Below are 19,831 nucleotides of genomic sequence, written 5' to 3' on the forward strand. Positions count from 1 at the left end.
GTTTTTCTTAGCAATTTAATGATTTGACCTTCACTTGCAGTCTGTGGCTGTTTGTTATCAAAACTTAGTCAAAACTGCTTTTGAACTGTCTGCAGCTACATTATGAACAAGTCTTAGCTTTCTAGTTACCAAGGAGTAATTATGGGTAATATTATTTGGCCAATGGCTACATTTAATGCTATACATATATGATTCACATCTACTAAATATCTTTAAATATCAGCTTTTCTTACAAGGGGAATCAAGGGATATGGAGATCAGGCGGTAAAGTGGAGTTGAGGTCGATGAACAGCAATGATCTTATTGAATGGCAGAGCAGGCTCGAGGGGCCATATGGCCTACTCCTGCTCTTATTTCTTATGTTCATAAAACCACTTGGGCCAGGATCACATGGAAGTTATTGTTGCTGGACTCACAATCCTTTGCTGTTTGTAATGAGGATTTGAATTCGCAATGACCTAAGATACTGAGCTCACATCTGCAACAGGTTCGACTTCACAAGCAACAATTATCAGATGTGATTGTAAGTCCTGTCTTTTAATTGCATCTTTAAACATTATTCCATGCACTGTATGCTTAATGAACATAATACACATAATGTTCAATGTATAAGAAACGTATTTATTAGAAGAGTAAATTAAAAATAGCATCCCTATCTCTAGAATATGTTCAGTTAAGTGATATCAGTTGAGCCGACAGAATGGACGTTAGAAATAGCCAGAATCACCCTGGTCATTTAGCAGGAAAAATCTTGAAACTTAATGTTGTCAATCTTTCTCCAGCGACCCGCCTGTTGGAAATTTCCTGTATGTGAGCATCGGATGGGAGTAGGATAACCCTCAGCTTTGACTCCCCGCTCTACTGGTAGAATAGTCTATCCACTCAGAATTTCAGGCACAACGAATAACAGGCGGCCAGTTCGATACCGCCCGTTTTGCACCACCGCCAGAGATGAACTTCTGGGCCTCGCTGACCAGCGCCATACATGAAGAATAGCGATGTTGGTGAGGTACGGGTGGTGGGAGGAGCGGGAATTCCTCCAGTGATCACAGAACCGGACCAAGCATGAGGCATCGCCAGCAGGAAACAAGGGGAGAAAAAACCCGCATTCACACAGTACAGGTGCGGGATGGTCAAACGGAATGGCTCATTGAAAATGTGTTCATATTGGATCTATGGTCGGCGGCCTTCTTTCAATTCAGCAAGTACATTCCGAGATGTCTCAATCACCTCATGGATTTCGTTATTTTCAAGATCGGGAGCATGTTTGCTTCGTTGCTTTCTACCCTTCCTTCGACCTCCAGCTACCTGTCTGCCGTCTATTCCCCCCACTATTACCAACTGTACACACCGACCCTGTCTTTTCACAGTTTCCCACATATCTCTCTCATGCCTCCTCCCCATTCATTTCCTCCATCAGATCCACGTTCTGCTCCATAGATGCCAGTGCATTGAATTCCCGACCACTCAGTTCCACTCCCTTTTCCCGGTACTGGGTGATATTGACAATGATTCTCTTTCCACGGGCTGCAACCTGACTCCTTCAAATCTGCTGTCCCCATCCTCTCCTTAAAACACCAAACCTCACGCAACCATGATCTCTAACTACCACCCCCTTTCAATCCCAAAGTCCAGCGGCCCTCCCTTGTCACAGCTGCAGATCATTTGACAATAATGTTGTCGGCCGGTCTGAGCGTTTCCACTGAAATCAGGTGCCACCTAATCGAGAAAGGCAATCTCAAGCGTCTCCAGGTGACGCAGTTCTAGCCCTGTGCAATTGCTCACCTTGTGAGGAGTGGGATGGTGACGTGTGCTGGGCAGCGCCCATGACTCTACGCTAATTGCTCGTCCACTGTAACTTTTTCAGAAGAGACCCAGAATAGAGTGTAAAGGAGACAATGAAGGGTACATTCAGTTTTAGCCTTGCCTCAGTGGTAACAAGCTCACCTCTTAGTCGGAAGGTTGCGGGTTGAATTCCCACTCTAGAGATTTACGCACATGATTGAGGCAGACACTCCAGTGCAGTACTGAGGATGTGCTGCACTGTCAGTGGTGATGTCTTCCAGAAGAAACTTAAATCAAGACCCTATCTCCTCTCTCGGGTGGATGTAAAAGATCCTATGGCACTATTCGAGAAATAGAGGGGCAGTTCTCCTGGTTCTCTGGTAACTTATCTATTAAAAAGCATCAATAAAGATATCTCTTTTCAACATTCTGGATTCAACATCAAGTTCAACAATTTCAGGTCAAAACCACTGCTTTCATTTTATTGGAAAGCAGGAACTGGTAATGAAGTATAATTATGTAGTTTGCAAATGATACAAAAAATGGCCATTGTGGGTGCTAATGTAGAAGAAGGATGCAGTCTGCAAGAAGATATCAATGGACTGGTCAGGTGGGCAGAACATTAGCAAATGCAATTCAAGCTGGAAAAGTGTGAGTTAATGCAATTGGAGAGGTAAGGTTATACACTATACATGGTAGGACACTGAGAAGTGCAGAAGATCAGAGGGACCTTGGAGTGCATGCCCACAGATCCCTGAAGGTAGCAGGACAGGTAGATAAGGTGGTTAAGAAGGCATACAGGATACTTGCCTTTATCAGCATAGATTATAAGAGCAGGGAGATTATGCTTGAACTGTATAAAACACTAGGTAGGCCGCAGCTAGAATACTGCGTGCAGGTCTGCTCACCACATTACAGGAAGGATGTGATTGCCCTAAAGGGGGTGCAAAGGAAATTTACAAGGATGTTGTCTGGGCTGGGGAATTTTAGCTATGAGGAAGGATTAGATAGGCTGGGGTTGTTTTCTTTGGAACAGAGGAGGCTGAGGGGAGACCTAATTAAGGTGCATACAATTATGAGGGGCCTAGATAGAGTGGATAGGAAGGACCTGCTTCCCTTAGCAGAGAGGTCAATAACCAGGGGGCATAGATTTAAAGTAATTGGCGGAAGGTTTAGAGGGGAGCTGAGGAGAATTCTTTTCACCCAGAGTGTACCGTCCTCCCTACATGTATGTGTCTTATGCAGTTAGACAGCCAGCCAATCTCCTTTCAATAACGACATGGGAGTAAGGATGTAGCGTCCAAGCTCCAGTGTTTAATGATGCCACACTTGCATGAGGTCAATGAAACAATACAAATCAGTTGTATTGGGTTGGAGTAAAACTGAGAAAGAAAAAAGACAGAAATGTACCTTGTTACATACCTGAGATATAACTAACAGCTAAACAAGAATATGTAATGAAACCATTCAACTCACAGGCAATGCTTTCGAAGGCGTAACAACGTAAGATTACAGCAGATTAACTTGCAGCACACTTCATGCTGATGTGACCTCTTTGCTTGCTTATCACTATACTACTTCCTGTTCCTGTTGAGTGACCCTACTGGCCATTACCATCTACTGCCACCTACTGGTGGCAACAAAACGTAACACCTGCAATTATAAGGTAGAACACAGAGGGTGGTAGGGGTCTGGAACTCACTGTTTGAAAGGGTGGTAGAGGCAGCTTTATTAAAAACAGAAACCCTCATTGCATTAAAAAAGTTATTTGGATGTGCACTTGAAGAGCCGTCACCTACAGGGTTACGCACCAAGAGCTGGAAAGTGGGATTAGGCTTGTTTAGCGCTATGTCGGCCGGCACGGACAAGATGGGTCGAATGGCCTTCTTCTGTGCTGTAAATTTCTATGATTCTATGCTTGGCAGGAAGCCGACAGCCCGGCGCCAATGGTCAGTAATCAGCAGCAAGAACAATGAGTGAGTTTCTTGTTCCGGGCTCGGAGCCTTTGGGGCCGATTGTTCTCTCAAGCACTGGTTGAAACTATCACTGTGGAATTTGGGTGTTTTCTAATAAATTATGAAACACCCATCCATTGTTATTATAACAATGAAGTGAAACTGAGTGATGTGATCTGTTTGTTCAAACAATTGTAATTAACATAAATGGTGATTCGCCTATTTGTGTCACTGGAGAATTCCAACAAGTATAAATGAGGGACCGTCGAATATTTCACACAGCACATTCAGATCCTCGTCTACACTCGAAGCGACCTGATAGAGGATCTGGGGAAATGCACGGACAAGTGACGGGGCCAGTCTACGCCATTTACTATCCTGTTCTCGCAGCTTTTGGTGTCCCGGGTAAGTCACTGCAATCACTGATTCATTTTACCAATCATTTTGAGCTGTCTCGCTGCTGTCACCATGTAACTGGTGATGTATCGTGTTGCCTTGGTACAGAGTCCACCCATCTCTGCTATCGATTCAATTGATACTGCTCGCTCGCTGCCCATTGCTTGTCTAAGGCGCTGCAATAGAGATTTTTTTTTAACTTTACATTCAAATATGATTAATATTATTTTAGGATTATTATTTTTCCCCTGTGTTTTATGGCCAAGTGCTGCCGCGAGATTCTAAATATGTCTTCCTGGTTTACAGTCTATTAGACAGGGAATGGGGAAGGTCACCCGGCGGAACAAACTGCCCAACATCCATGTCCAACACCAACATAAGAACATAAGAAGTAGGAGCAGGAGTAGGGCATATGGCCCCTCGGGCCTGCTCCGCCATTCAATAGGATCATGGCTAATCTGAATCTAGACTCACGTCCACTTCCCTGCCCTCTCCCCGTAACCCCTAATTCCCATATCTGCTAGGAAACTGTCTATCTCCATTTTAAACTTAATTAATGTTGCTGCTTCCGCAGCTCTCTGGGGTAGCAAATTCCATAGATTTACTACGCTCTGAGTGAAGAAGTTTCTCCTCATCTCAGTTTTGAAAGGGCTGCCCCTTATTCTAAGATTATGCCCCATAGTTCTAGTCTCACCCATCAGTGGAAACATCCTCACCGCATCCACCCGATCAAGCCCCCTCACAATCTTATATGTTTCGATAAGATCGCCTCTCATTCTTCTGAACTCCAATGAGTAGAGTCACAACATCAACCCACTCATCTCCGGAATCAACCGAGTGAACCTTCTCTGAACCGCCTTGAGAGCAAGTATATATTTTGTTAAATATGGAAACCAAAACTGCACGCAGTATTCCAGGTGTGGCCTCACAAATACCCTGTATAACTGCAGCAAGACTTCCCTGTTTTTATACTCCATCCCCCTTGCAATAAAAGCCAAGATTCCATTGGCCTTCCTGATCACCTGCTGCACCTGCATACTAACTTTTTGTGTTTCATGCACCAGGACCCCCAGATCCCTCTGTACTGTAGCACTTTGCAGTTTCTCTCCATTTAGATAATAACTTGCTCTTTGATTCTTCTGCCAAAGTGCATAACCTCACACTTTCCAAAATTATATTGCACCTGCCAAATCTCTGCCCACTCACTTAGCCTGTCTATGTCCTTTTGCAGGTTTTTTATGTCCTCCTCACTCACTGCTTTCCCTCCCATCTTTGTATCGTCGGCAAACTTGGATATGTTGCACTCGGTCCCTTCCTCCAAATCGTTAATATAGATTGTAAAGAGTTGGGGTCCCAGCACTGACTGCTGCGGAACACCACTGGTTATTTGTTGCCAGCCCGAGAACGAACCATTTATCCCAACTCTTTGTTTTCTGTTAGATAGCCAATCTTCCACCCATGCCAGTATATTACCCCCAATCCCGTGATTTTTTATCTTGATCAGTAATCTTTTGTGTGGAACCTTGTCAAATGCCTTTTGGAAGTCCAAATACACTACGACCTCTAATTCCCCTTTATCCACCCTGTATGTTACGTCCTCAAAGAATTCCAGCAAATTTGTCAAACATGACTTCCCCTTCATAAAACCATGCTGACTCTGTCCTATTAAATTATGTCTATCCAAATGCTCTGTTACTGTTTCCTTTATAATGGACTCCAATATTTTGCCAACCACAGATGTTAGGCTAACTGGTCTATAGTTTCTGGCTTTTTGTCTACTTCCCTTCTTAAATAAGAGTGTTACATTAGCAGTTTTCCAATCTGCCGGGACCTTTCCTGAGTCCGGGGAATATTGGAAAATAATCACCAATGCATCCACAATCCCTACCGCCACTTCTCTCAAGACCCTTGGATGTGGGCCATCAGGTCCGGGGATTTATCCACCTTAAGTCCCATTATTTTACCGAGTACCATCTCCTTAGTGATTTTAATCATGTTTAGCTGAGTCTGTGTCTCACTTCACTCCGATAATTTTAATTGGACTTCGAGTGGGAAAGGTCACAGGGCGAAACACACCGCTCGCCATCCATGTCCAACACCAACATTTTGAACTGTGTCTCACTTCACTCCGATCATTTTTATTAGACTGGTAGTGGGGAAGGTCATACGGTGGAACACACCGCACGATCATTCGGTGGTTCCTGGGCAGTACGCATTTACCGCCATCACCCACTCGGCAGCTGGGTCACTGCTTGTGGCTGATGATCAGCGGAATCAGAAGAACTATAGAGGCTAATATCTCAACATCTTTTATACTTCGTTTATCCCCATTCATTTCTATTCAGTAAAAGTTCCAAGGAGCGGTCGCCTATTTAACCTGGGCTCAGTTTAAATCGTTTCCTCTTGGCTCTTCACGTCAATTATTTCAACTGGTTGTAACTAATGAACGTTGTAACCTTTTTAAAAGTAACCCAATATATCTCGGAAAACTGGGATAACTGTTTAGATTTTGAGTGTTGTGTTGGTTTTTTATTATTCGCGCCGTTACCACAGAATTTTAACATTTTTCCAGTTTTCTTCCATGCTCTGATGCAAAGCGGAGCAGTTCCAATGGCGCCGACAGCTCTCGGGTACCCGAGCCTTTCTCCCCATTAAGGTTATTTGTAGCATAATTGGTAGAGTGAAGGTGGAAATACAATCCCTGTATTCAGAGGGAGGAATCTCAGCCTGGAACACAGCCTAGAGTGATGGTGGAAATACATTGTTTGATGTGTATTAAGACAACAGGATCTCAGTTTAAATCTCTGGGATTTGGGATCCCAATCTAGGGCGATCCTCCTTAACAACAGAATGATGGTGAAAATACATTCTTATTTGTGTATTAAGACAACAGGATCTCAATTTAAACCTCCGCGATTTGGGTTCCCAATCTAGAGCGATCCTCCATAACCATAGCGTGATGGTGGAAATATATTGTTATTTGTGTATTAAGACAGCAGGATCTCAGTGTAGATCTCCAGGATTTGAAAGCCAAACCTGGGTCGATCGTCCATACCAGTAGAGTGATGGTGAAAATACATTATATTTGTGCATTAAGACAGCAGGATCGCAGTTTATATCTCTGGGATTTGGGTTCTCAATCTAGGGCGATCCTCCATAACAGTAGATTGATGGTGGAAATACATTGTTATTTGTGAATTAATTCAGCAGGATCACAGTGTGCATCTACGGAATTTGAGTTCAAATCTAGGGCGATCCTCCATAACAATAGAGTGATGGTGGCGTTACATTGTTATTTGTATATTAATTCATCAGGATCTCAGTTTAAATCTCTGGGATTTGGGTTCCCAATGTAGGGCGATACTCCATTACAGTAGAGTGATGGAGGAAAGACATTGTTATTTGTGTATTAAGACAGCAGGATCTCAGTGTTCAGCTCTGGGATTTGAAAGCCCAATCTAGGGCGATCCTCTCTAACAACAGAATGATGGTGAATATAAATTGTTATTTGTGTATTAAAGCAGCAGGATCTCAGTTTAAATCTCCAGGACTTGAGTTCCCAATCTAGTGCGATCCTCCATAACAATAGAGTGATGGTGGAGATATATTGGTATTTGTGCATTAATACTGCAGGATCTCAGTGTACATCTCCGGGACTTGAAAGCCCAATCTAAGGCGATCCGCCTTAACAACAGAATTGTGGTGAAAACACGTTGTTATTAGTGTATTAAGACAACAGGATCTCAGTGTAAATCTCCGGGATTTGAAAGCCCATTCTAGGGCGATCCTCCTTAACAACAGAATGATTTTGGAAATACATTGTTGTTTGTGCATTAAGACTGCAGGATCTCAGTGTACATCTTCGGGACTTGAAAACCCATACTAGGGCGATCCTCCTTAACAGCAGAATGATGGGGGAAATACATTTTTATTTGTGTATTAAGACAGCAGGATCACAGTTTAAATCTCTGAGATTTCGGTTCCCATTCAAGGGCGGTCCTTCTTAACAACAGAGTGATGGTGAAAATACATTTTTATTTGCGTATTAAGGCAGAAGGATATCAGTTTACATCACCGGGATTTGAGGTCAAATGAAGGGCGAACCTCCATAACAGTAGAGTGATGGTGGAAATAGATTGTAATTTGTTTATTAAGACAGCAGGATCTCAGTGTACATCTCTGGGATTTGAGATTCCAATCTTGGTGGATCCTCCATAACAGTAGAGAGATGGTGGAAATACATTGTTATTTGCGTAATAATACATCAGGATCTCAGTTTAAATCTCCGTGATTTGTGTTCCCAATCTAGGGCAATCCCCCATAGCAGTAGAGTGATGGTGGAAATACATTGTTATTTGTGTGTTAGGACAGCAGGATCTCAGTGTATATCTCCAGAATTTGAGTTCAAATCTAGGGCGATCCTCCATAACAGCAGCGTGATGGTGGAAATGCATTGTTATTTGTGCATTAAGACAGCAGGATCTCAGTGTACATCACCGAGATTTGAAAGTCCAATCTAGGGCGATCTTCCTTAGCAGCAGAATGATGGTGGAAACACATTGTTAATTGTGTATTAAGACAGCAGGATCTCAGTTTAAAACGCTGGGATTTGGGATCCCAATCTAGGGCGATCCTCCATAACAGTAGAGTGATGGTGAAAATACATTATTTGTGTATTAAGACAGTAGGATCACAATTTAAATTTCTGGGATTTGGGTTCCCAATCCATGGCGAATATCCATAAAAGTAGAACGAAAGTGGAAAAACATTGTTATTTGTGTGTTAGGAGAGCAGAATCTCAGTGTACATCTCCGGGATTTGAGTTCCCAATCTTGGTGGATCCTCCTTAAGAGTAGAGTAATTGTGGAAATTCATTGATATTTGTGCATAAAGACAGCAGGATCTCAGTTTAAATCTCCGCAATTTGGGTTCCCAATCTGGGGTGATCCTCCATAACAAATGCGTGATGGTGGATATACATTGTTATTTCTGTATTAAGGCAGCAGGATCTCAGTGTACATCTCCGGGATTTGGGTTCCCAATCTAGGGCGATCCTCCATAACAGTAGAGTGATGGTGGAAATACATTGTAATTTCTGTATCAAGACAGCCGGATCACACTTTAAAACTCTGAGATTTGGGTTCCCAATCTAGGGCGATCCTCCATAAAAAAAGAGTGATGGTGGAAATACGCTGTTATTTGTGTATTAAGACAGCAGGTTCTCAGTGTAAATCTCCGGGATTTGAAAGCCTAATCTAGGGCGGTATTCCTGAACAACAGAATGATGGTGAAAACACATTGTCATTTGTGTATTAAGGCAGCAGTATCTCAGATTAAGTCTCTGGGATTTGTGTTCAAATCTAGGGCGATCCTCCATAAGTGTAGAGTGATGGTGGAAATGCACTGTTATTTTTGTATTAAGACAGCAGGATCTCAGTGTACATCTCCGGGTTTTGAGTTTCCAATCTAGGGAAATCCTCCTTAACAGAAGAGTGATGGTGGAAATACATTGTTATTTTCGCATTAAGACAGCAGGTTCTCAGTTTAAATCTCCGTTATTTGGGTTCCCAATGTAAGGCGATACTCCAAAACAATAGCGTAATTCTGGAAATACATTGTTAATTGTGTATTAAGACAGCAGGATCTGAGTGTACATCTCTGGGGTTTGGGGTCCAATCTAGGGCGATCCTCCATAATAAAAGAGTGATGCTGGAAATACATTGTTATTTGTGTATTAAGACAGCAGGTCCACAGTTAAAATCTCTGGGATTTGCGTTTCCAATCTAAGGCGATCCTTCTTAACAGTAGAGCGAAGGTGGAAATTCATTATTATTTGTTTTTTAAGACAGCAGGCTCTCAGTCTTCTTCTCCGGGATTTGAATGCCCAATCTAGGGTGATCCTCCATGACAACAGAGTGATGGTGGCAATGCATTGTTACTTGTGTATCAATTCAGCAGGATCTCAGTTTAAATCTCGGGGATTAGGGTTCCCAATCTAGGGCGATCCTCCATAACAGTAGAGTGATGGTTGAAATACATTGTTATTTGTGTATTAACACAGCAGGATACCAGTGTACATCTCCGGGATTTGGGGTCCCAATCTAGGGCGATCCTCCATAACAACAGATTGACGGTTGAAATACATTGTTATTTGTGTATTAAGACTGCAGGATCTCAGTTTAAATCTCTGGGATTTGAGATCGCAATCTAGGGTGATCCTCCGTAACCGTAGAGCAATTGTGAAAATACATTGTAATTTGAGCATTAAGATAGCAGGATCTCAGTTTAAATCTCCGGGATTTGGGTTCCCAATCTAGGGCGTTCCTCCATAACAACAGAATGATGTTGGAACTGCATTGTTATTTGTGCATTAAGACAGCAGGCTGTCAGTTAAATCTATGGGATTTGGGTTCCCAATCTAGAGCGATCCTCCATAACCATAGAGTGATGGTGGAAAGACATGGTTATTTGTGCAGTAAGACAGCAGGGTCTCAGTTTCTATTTCTGGGATATGAAAGCCCAATCAAGGGCGATGCTCCTTAACAGCAGAATTATGGTGAAAATACATTGTTATTTGTGTGTTAGGACTGCAGGATCTCAGTGTACATCTCCAGAATTTGAGTTCAAATCTAGTGCGATCCTCCATAACAGCAGCGTGATGGTGGAAATGCATTGTTATTTGTGCATTAAGACAGCAGGATCTCAGTGTACATCTCCGGGATTTGATTCCCAATCTAGGGTGGTCCTCCATAACAGTAGAGTGATGGTGGAAATACATTGTTATTGGCGTATTAAGACAGCAGGATCTAAGTTTAAATCTCTGGGATTTGGGTTGCCAAGCTAGGGCGATCCTCCATAACAACAGAGTGATGGTGAAAACCCATTGTTATTCGTGTATTAAGACAGCAGGACCTCAGTTTAAATCTCCGTTATTTGGAGTCCCAATCTAGGGCGATACTCCATAACAGTAGAGTGATGGTGGAAATGCATTGTTATTTTTGTATTAAGACAGCAGGATCTCAGTGTACAACTCCGGGATTTGAGTTTCCAATCTAGGGCGATTCTCCTTAACAGGAGAATGATGGTGGAAATACATTGTAATTTTTGTGTTAAGACAGCAGTTCTCAGTTTAAATCTCCGTGATTTGAGATCTCAATCTAGGGCGATACTCGATAACAATAGCGTAATTCTGGATATACATTGTTACTTGTGTATTAAGACAGCAGGATCTCAGTGTACATCTCTGGAATTTTCGTTCACAATCTAGGGCGATCCTCCTTAACAACACAGTTATGATGGAAATACATTGTTATTTGTGTATTAAGGCAGCAGGTCCACAGTTTAAATCTCTGGGATTTGCGTTCCCAATCTTGGCCGATCCTCCATAACAGTAGAGCGATGTTGGAAATACATTGTTATTTGTGTATTACGACAGCAGGATCTCAGTGTACTTCTCCGAGATTTGAAAGCCCAATCAAGGGCGATCCTCCATAACAGTAGAGTGATGGTCGAAATTCATTGTTATTTGTGTATTAAGACAGCAGTATCTCAGTTTACATCTCTGGGATTTTGATTCCCAATCTACGGCGATCATCGGTAACAACAGAGTGATGGTGGAAATACATTGATATTTGTGTATTAATACAGCAGGATCTCAGTTTAAATTTCTGAAGTTTGGGTTCCGAATCTAGGGCGATCCTCCATAACAGAAGAGTGATGGTGGAAATACATTGTTATTTGTGTATTATGACAGCAGAATATTAGTGTACATCTCCGGGATTTGGCTTCCCAATCTAGGGCGATCCTCCATAACAGAAGAGTGATGGTGGAAATACATTGTTATTTGTGTATTAAGACAGCAGGATCTCAGTGTACATCTCTGGGGTTTGGGTTACCAATCTAGGGCGAGCCTCCATAACAAAACAGTGATGCTGGAAATACATTGGTATTTGTGTATTAAGACAGCAGCTTCACAGTTTAAATCTCTGGGATTTGCGTTCCCAATCTATGGCGATCCTCCATAACAGTAGCGTGATGGTGGAAATACACTGTTATTTGTGTATTAAGACAGCTTGATATCAGTGTACATCTCCGGGACTTGGGTTCACAATCTATGGCGATCCTCCATTAGAACAGAGTGATGGTGGAAATGATTTGTTATTTGTACATAAGACAGCAGGATCTCAGTGTAGACCTCCAGGATTTGAATTCCCGATCTAGGGCGATTCTCCATAGCAATAGAGTGATGGTGGAACTATATTGTTATTTGTGCTTTAATTCAGCTGTATCTCAATTTATGTCTATGGGATTTGGGTTCCCAAACTAGGGCGATCCTCCATAACAGTAGAGTGATGGTGGAAACACATTGTTATTTGTGCATTAAGACAGCAGGATCTCAGTTTACATCTCCGGGATTTGAGTTCCCAATCTAGGGCGATCCTCTCTAACAACAGAATGATGGTGAACATAAATAGTTATTTGTGTATTAAGGCAGCAGATTCTCAGTTTATATCTCTGGGATTTGAGTTCCCAATCTAGGGCGATCTTCCATAACAGTAGAGTGGTGGTGGAAATACATTGTTAATTGTGTATTACGACAGCAGGATCTCAGTTTAACTCTCTGGGATTTGGGTTCCCAATCTAGGGCGATCCTCTGTAACAACAGAGAATTGGTGGAAATACATTTATTTTATGCATTAACAAAGCAGGATCTCAGTGTACATCTCCGGGATTTGGGTTCCCAATCTAGGGCGATGCTCCATAACAACAGAGTGATGGTGGAAATACATTGTTATTTGTGCATTAAGACAGCAGAATCTCAGTTTAAATCTCTGGGATTTGTGCTCCCAATCTAGGGCGATCCTCCATAACAACAGATTGATGGTGGAAACACGTTGATATTTGTATATTAAGACAGCAGTATCTCAGTTTAAGTCTCTGGGATTTGTGTTCAAATCTAGGGTGATCCTCCATAAGAGTAGAGTAATGGTGGAAATGCATTGTTATTTTTGTATTAAGACAGCAGGATCTCAGTGTACATCTCCGGGTTTTGAGTTTCCAATCTAGGGAAATCCTCCTTAACAGAAGAGTGATGGTGGAAATACATTGTTATTTTTGTATTAAAACAGCAGGTTCTCAGTTTAAATCTCCGTTATTTGGGTTCCCAATCTAAGGCGATACTCCAAAACAATAGCGTAATTCTGGAAATACATTGTTAATTGTGTATTAAGACAGCAGGATCTGAGTGTACATCTCTGGGGTTTGGGGTCCAATCTAGGGCGATCCTCCATAACAAAAGAGTAATGCTGGAAATACATTGTTATTTGTGTATTAAGACAGCAGGTCCACAGTTAAAATCTCTGGGGTTTGCGTTCCCAATCTAAGGCGATCCTTCTTAACAGTAGAGCGAAGGTGGAAATACATTATTATTTGTTTTTTAAGACAGCAGGCTCTCAGTCTTCTTCTCCGGGATTTGAATGCCCAATCTAGGGTGATCCTCCATGACAACAGAGTGATGGTGGAAATGCGTTGTTGTTTGTGTATTAATTCAGCAGGATCTCAGTTTAAATCGCTGGGATTTGGGTTCCCAATCTAGGGCGATCCTCCATAACTGTAGAGTGATGGTTGAAATACATTGTTATTTTTGTATTAACACAGCAGGATACCAGTGTACATCTCCGGGATTTGTGTTCCCAATCTAGGGCGATCCTCCATAACAACAGATTGAAGGTTGAAATACATTGTTATTTGTGTATTAAGACTGCAGGATCTCAGTTTAAATCTCTGGGATTTGAGATCGCAATCTAGGGTGATCCTCCGTAACCCTAGAGCGATTGTGAAAATACATTGTAATTTGAGCATTAAGATAGCAGGATCTCAGTTTAAATCTCCGGGATTTGGGTTCCCAATCTAGGGTGTTCCTCCATAACAACAGAATGATGGTGAAAATACATTGTTATTTGTGTGTTAGGACAGCAGGATCTCAGTTTAAATATCTGGAATTTGAGGTCCCAAAATAGGACGATCCTCCATAACAGTAGGGAGATGGTGGAAGTACATTGCTATTTGTGTGTTAGGACAGCAAGAGCTCAGTGGAGAGCTCCGGGATTCGAAAGCCTAATCTAGGGAGATACTCCTTAACAACAGAGTGATGGTGAAAATACATTGATATTTGTGTATTAAGGCAGCAGGATCTCAGTTTAAATCACTGGGATTTGAGGTCAAATCAAGGGCGACCCTCCATAACAGTAGAGTAATGATGGAAATAGAATGTTATTTGTGTATTAAGACTGCAGGATCTCAGTGTACATCACCGAGATTTGAAAGTCCAATCTAGGGCGATCTTCCTTAACAGCAGAATGATGGTGGAAATACATTGTTAATTGTGCATTAAGACAGCAGGATCTCAGTTTAAAACGCTGGGATTTGTGATCCCAATCTAGGGAGATCCACCATAACAGTAGAATGATGGTGAAAATACATTATTTGTGTAGCAATACAGCAGGATCACAGTTTAAATTTCTGGGATTTCGGTTCCCAATCTATGGCGAATATCCATAAAAGTAGAACGAAAGTGGAAAAACATTGTTATTTGTGTGTTAGGAGAGCAGAATCTCAGTGTACATCTCCGGGATTTGAGTTCCCAATCTTGGTGGATCCTCCTTAAGAATAGAGTAATTGTGGAAATTCATTGTTATTTGTGCATAAAGACAGCAGGATCTCAGTTTAAATCTCTGCAATTTGGGTTCCCAATCTAGGGTGATACTCCATAACAAATGCGTGATGATGGAAATACATTGTTATTTCTGTATTAAAGCAGCAGGATCTCAGTGTGCATCTCCGGGATTTGGGTTCCCAATTTAGGGGGATCATCCATAACAGTAGAGTGATGGTGGAAATACATTGTAATTTCTGTATCAAGACAGCCGGATCACAGTTTAAATCTCTGAGATTTGTGTTCCCAATCTAGGGCGATCCCCTATAACAATAGAGTAATGGTGGAAATACTTTGTTATTTGTGTATTAAGACAGCAAGATCTCAGTGTAAATCTCCAGGATTTGAAAGCCTAATCTAGGGCGGTATTCCTGAACAACAGAATGATGGTGAAAACACATTGTTATTTGTGTATTAAGGCAGCAGTATCTCAGGTTAAAGCTCTGGGATTTGTGTTCAAATCTAGGGCGATCCTCCATAAGTGTAGAGTGATGGTGGAAATGCATTGTTATTTTTGTATTAAGACAGCAGCTTCTCAGTTTAAATCTCAGTTATTTGGGTTCCCAATCTAGGGCGATACTCCAAAACAATAGCGTAATTCTGGAAATACATTGTTAATTGTGTATTAAGTCAAAAGGATCTCAGTGTTCATCTCTGGGGTTTGGGTTCCCAATCTAGGGCGATCCTCCATAACAAAAGAGTGATGCTGGAAATACATTGTTATTTGCGTATTAAGACAGCAGGTCCACAGTTAAAATCTCTGGGATTTGCGTTCCCAATCTAAGGCGATCCTTCTTAACAGTAGAGCGATGGTGGAAATACATTATTATTTGTGTTTTAAGACAGCAGGCTCTCAGTCTACTTCTCCGGGATTTGAATGCCCAATCTAGGGTGATCCTCCATAACAACAGAGTGATAGTGGAAATGCATTGTTATTTGTGTATTAATTAGCAGGATCTCAGTTTAAATCTCTGGGATTTGTGTTCCCAATCTAGGGCGATCCTGCATAACAGTAGAGTGATGATGGAAATACATTGTTATTTGTGTATTAACACGGCAGGATCTCAGTGTACATCTCCAGGATTTGAAAGCCCAATCTAAGCCGATCCTCCTTAACAATAGAATTATGGTGAAAACACGTTGTTATTTGTGTTTTAAACAACAGGATCTCAGTGTACATCTCCGGGCTTTGAAAGCCTATTCTAGGGCGATCCTCCTTAACAACAGAATGATGTTGAAAATAGATTGTTATTTGTGTATTAAGACAAGAGAATCTCAGTATACATCTCTGGGATTTGGCTTCCCAATCTAGGGCGATACTCCATAACAAAAGTGTGACGGTGGAAATACATTTTAATTTTTATATTAAGAAAGCAGGATCATAATTTAAATCTCTGAGTTTTGGGTTCCCAATCTAGGGTGACCCTCCATATCAAAAGCCTGATGGTGGAAATATATTGTTATTTTTGAATGAAGGCAGGAGGTTCTCAGTGTACATCTCCGGGATTTGGGTTCCCAATCTAGTGCCATCCTCCATAACAACAGAGTGATGGTGGAAATACCTTGTTATTTGTGCATTAAGACAGCAGGAACTCAGTTTAAAGGTCTGGGATTTCGGTTCACAATCTAGGGCGATCCTGCCTAACAATAGAATGATGGTGGAAACACGTTGTTATTTGTGTATTAAGACAGCAGGATCCCAGTTCAAATCTCTTGCATTGGAGTTCCCAATCTAGGACGATCCTTCATAACAGTAGAGTGTTGTTGGAAATACATGATTATTTGTGCATTAACAGAGCAGGATCTCAGTTTAAATCTCTGAGATTTGGGTTTCCAATCTAGAGCGATCCTCCATAACAGTAGAACGATGGTGGAAATACATTGTTATTTGTCTGTTAGGACAGCAGGATCTCAGTTTAAATATCTGGGATTTGAGTTCCAAAATAGTACGATCCTCCATAACAGTAGGGAGATGGTGGAAGTACATTGCTATTTGTGTGTTAGGACAGCAAGAGCTCAGTGGACAGCTCTGGGATTTGAAAGCCCAATCTAGGGTGATCCTCCTTAACAACAGAGTGATGGTCAAAATACATTGATATGTGTGTATTAAGCCAGCAGAATCTCAGTTTAAATCACCGGGATTTGTGGTCAAATCAAGGGCGATCCTCCATAACAGTAGAGTGATGGTGGAAAAAGATTGTTATTTGTGTATTAAGACAGCAGGATCTCAGTGTACATCACCGAGGTTTGAAAGTCCAATCTAGGGCGATCTTCCTTAGCAGCAGAATGATGGTGGAAACACATTGTTAATTGTGTATTAAGACAGCAGGATCTCAGTTTAAAACGCTGGGATTTGGGATCCCAATCTAGGGTGATTCTCCATAACAGTAGAGTGATGGTGAAAATACATTATTTGTGTATTAAGACAGCAGGATCACAATTTAAATTTCTGGGATTTGGGTTCCCAATCTATGGCGAATATCCATAAAAGTGGAACAAAAGTGGAAAAACATTGTTATTTGTGTTGTAGGAGAGCAGGATCTCAGTGTACATCTCCGGGATTTGAGTTCCCAATCTTGGTGGATCCTCATTAAGAGTAGAGTAATTGTGGAAATTCATTGATATTTGTGCATTAAGACAGCAGGATCTCAGTTTAAATCTCCGCAATTCGGGTTCCCAATCTAGGGTGATCCTCCATAACAAATGCGTGATGGTGGATATACATTGTTATTTCTGTATTAAGGCAGCAGGGTCTCAGTGTACATCTCTGGGATTTGGGTTCCCAATCTAGGGCTGTAGTGTATGTACCCGTCTACTTTTAAGAGAACTATTGTATGTAACCGTTCACCTTTAAGAGAACTATTTTAGGTGTGGCACTACTTTGTTTGGCTTCTGTATACTGTAATACCGATGGTGACCACACCAGCATATAAGTGTTGTGTCAGGATTTATTGGGCAGATTCGCCCTGACCTTCGAATAGTAAAGTCCTGTTTTAAGTTACTCTGGTAGTCTGTGTATTAATTAACTAAACAACCCACAGACTTTACAGTGGCGACGAGTCCGATCGTACCCTGCGGCAACAATACTTCCGAAGCAGTTAACGAGCGTCGAGAAGAGGCAACCGCCCTCGTCATTCTGCTGGGAGAAAACTCGAGGCTGCAGAACTAGAAAGGAGGAAGAATTTAGAGGCAAAGACTTCCATCAGCAACAGGCACTGACTGTCCCTTCTGCCACGGTGAGGAGTGAGCCGATCAGCACGAGAAGCAAGGCGGCCACAGTGACTGTGAGTAAGGGAAAGTAAAAAGAATAACCGGAGGATAAGGGCAGTGCACTCGACCATGGTCGAGGCGGAAATGAGCCGGACAGAAGTCGGGTCCAGAGGCGCTGAGGCTGGGGCAGCGTGGAGCAAGGAAGCCGCGGTACAGACAGGCTGGGGGATGCAACGGCATCGTGAGACAGCTAGACCGCGACCGGCGAAAAAGGCCGGGCAGCGACCGAAGCCACGAAGCGCTGCGACCGGGAACGTAGGCGCGGGAAGAGATAAACTCAGCCGCAGCCGGGGAGGGAAGCACCAGACTGCGAGAGGGCTGGGAGGCGCGATTGGGAGCCGAGCGAGCGGGAGAGGCAGAGCCGACCAAGGGAGACTGAGCGAGAGCCAGTCCAGCGGCTGAAACTGTTCTCCGTCAACGGGGTGTACCCAGCGCCGGTAGAGCCGAGCGAGCGGGAGAGAGACAGAGCCCGAGCAAGGGAGACTGAGCGAGAGCCAGTGCAGCGGCTGAAACTGTTCTCCGTCAACGAGGTGTAACCAGCGCCGGTAGAGCCGAGCGAGCGGGAGAGAGACAGAGCCCGAGCAAGGGGAACTGAGGGAGAGCCAGCCCAGCAGCTGAAACTGTTCGCCATCAACGGGGTGTACCCAGCGCCGGTTGCCCTGCCGAGAAAAGGGAAAGCACTGAAGCCGACGCGCAGGCTGTGAACCTGAAAGCCAGCGGCCGTCGCCCGTGGGGAAAGTGTACCCCTCCTGCCAGGGGAAGAAACGTGGGAAGCCGCCATTAGGCGGAGAAGAAGACAGAAGCAGGGAACCACCATTGAAGTGGGCGGGGAGAGAAGATAAGCGCGGGAAACCACCATTTTCGCGGGAACCGCCATCTTGAAAAAAAAGGAAATTTAAAGAAATAATCCGTGGTGTTATCAGGAAGAGAGGAAGATGCCTAAGCGTGGTAACATCAACGATTTTAATTCCGAGGTAGAAGACTGGGCCACGTATGTGGAACGCATTGAGATCTATTGTGAGGCCAATAAAATAGAAGAAGATGACAAAGCTATAACCTTGCTAAACTCGATGGGCGCGAAGACATACGGGCTCTTGAAGCATCTACTAGCACCAGCTAAACTGGCGGATCAGACTTTCGATGATATTGTTGCTGTCCTGAAGGATCATTTTAACCCCGCACCACTGATGTTAGTGGAACGATCCAAATTTTACACGAGAATGCAATGGAAAGACGAAAGCAACGCAGAATACTTGGTCGAACTGCGTAGACTAGCGAAATACTGCCAGTTTGGAGGGAATCTGACAGAAGCATTGCGAGACAAGTTCGTGTGCGGATTGGCAAAGGAAGGAACGCAAAAGCGACTACTCGAAGAGAACGACCTTACACTTGACAGGGCTGTCCTTATTGCAGCATCGCACGAAGCCGCAGTGAAGGGAACTGCGGAAATGCAGCTAAAGACAGCAGCACTCAGTGTGGATCAAATTACCTCGACAACAACAAAATGTTATCGTTTTGGGAAGACAACACACGACCAGAACCAATGCTGGTTTAAGAACCAGGAATGTAGGAAATGTGGCAAACTGGGTCACATAGCTAAGGTATGCCGGTCAGGGAAGAAGACCAACAACCAAAGGACCAACAACCAAAGGAAGCCATCACAGGAAAAGTACAACAAGGTACACAAGGTGGCTGAGAAGAGTTCAGACGA

The 19,831-nt window shown here is 42.9% G+C and overlaps 1 protein-coding gene across 1 annotated transcript in view; it reads left to right on the forward strand.

The window, feature by feature from the left end:
- The first annotated feature begins 4,075 nt into the window (after positions 1-4,075).
- The window catches only part of LOC147119839 (putative G protein-coupled receptor 139), a 101,728-nt gene continuing 85,972 nt past the window's right edge, over positions 4,076-19,831 (forward strand). The window contains exon 1 of the mRNA XM_085984160.1: positions 4,076-4,145. Within this exon, the coding sequence (XP_085840286.1) occupies positions 4,076-4,145 (70 nt within the window). The remainder of the gene's footprint in view (positions 4,146-19,831) is intronic.

The sequence above is a fragment of the Somniosus microcephalus genome, chromosome 4 (genome assembly GCF_052327205.1).
Source record: "Somniosus microcephalus isolate GS21.2 chromosome 4, FLI_Smic_1.0, whole genome shotgun sequence".
NCBI lineage: Eukaryota > Metazoa > Chordata > Chondrichthyes > Squaliformes > Somniosidae > Somniosus > Somniosus microcephalus.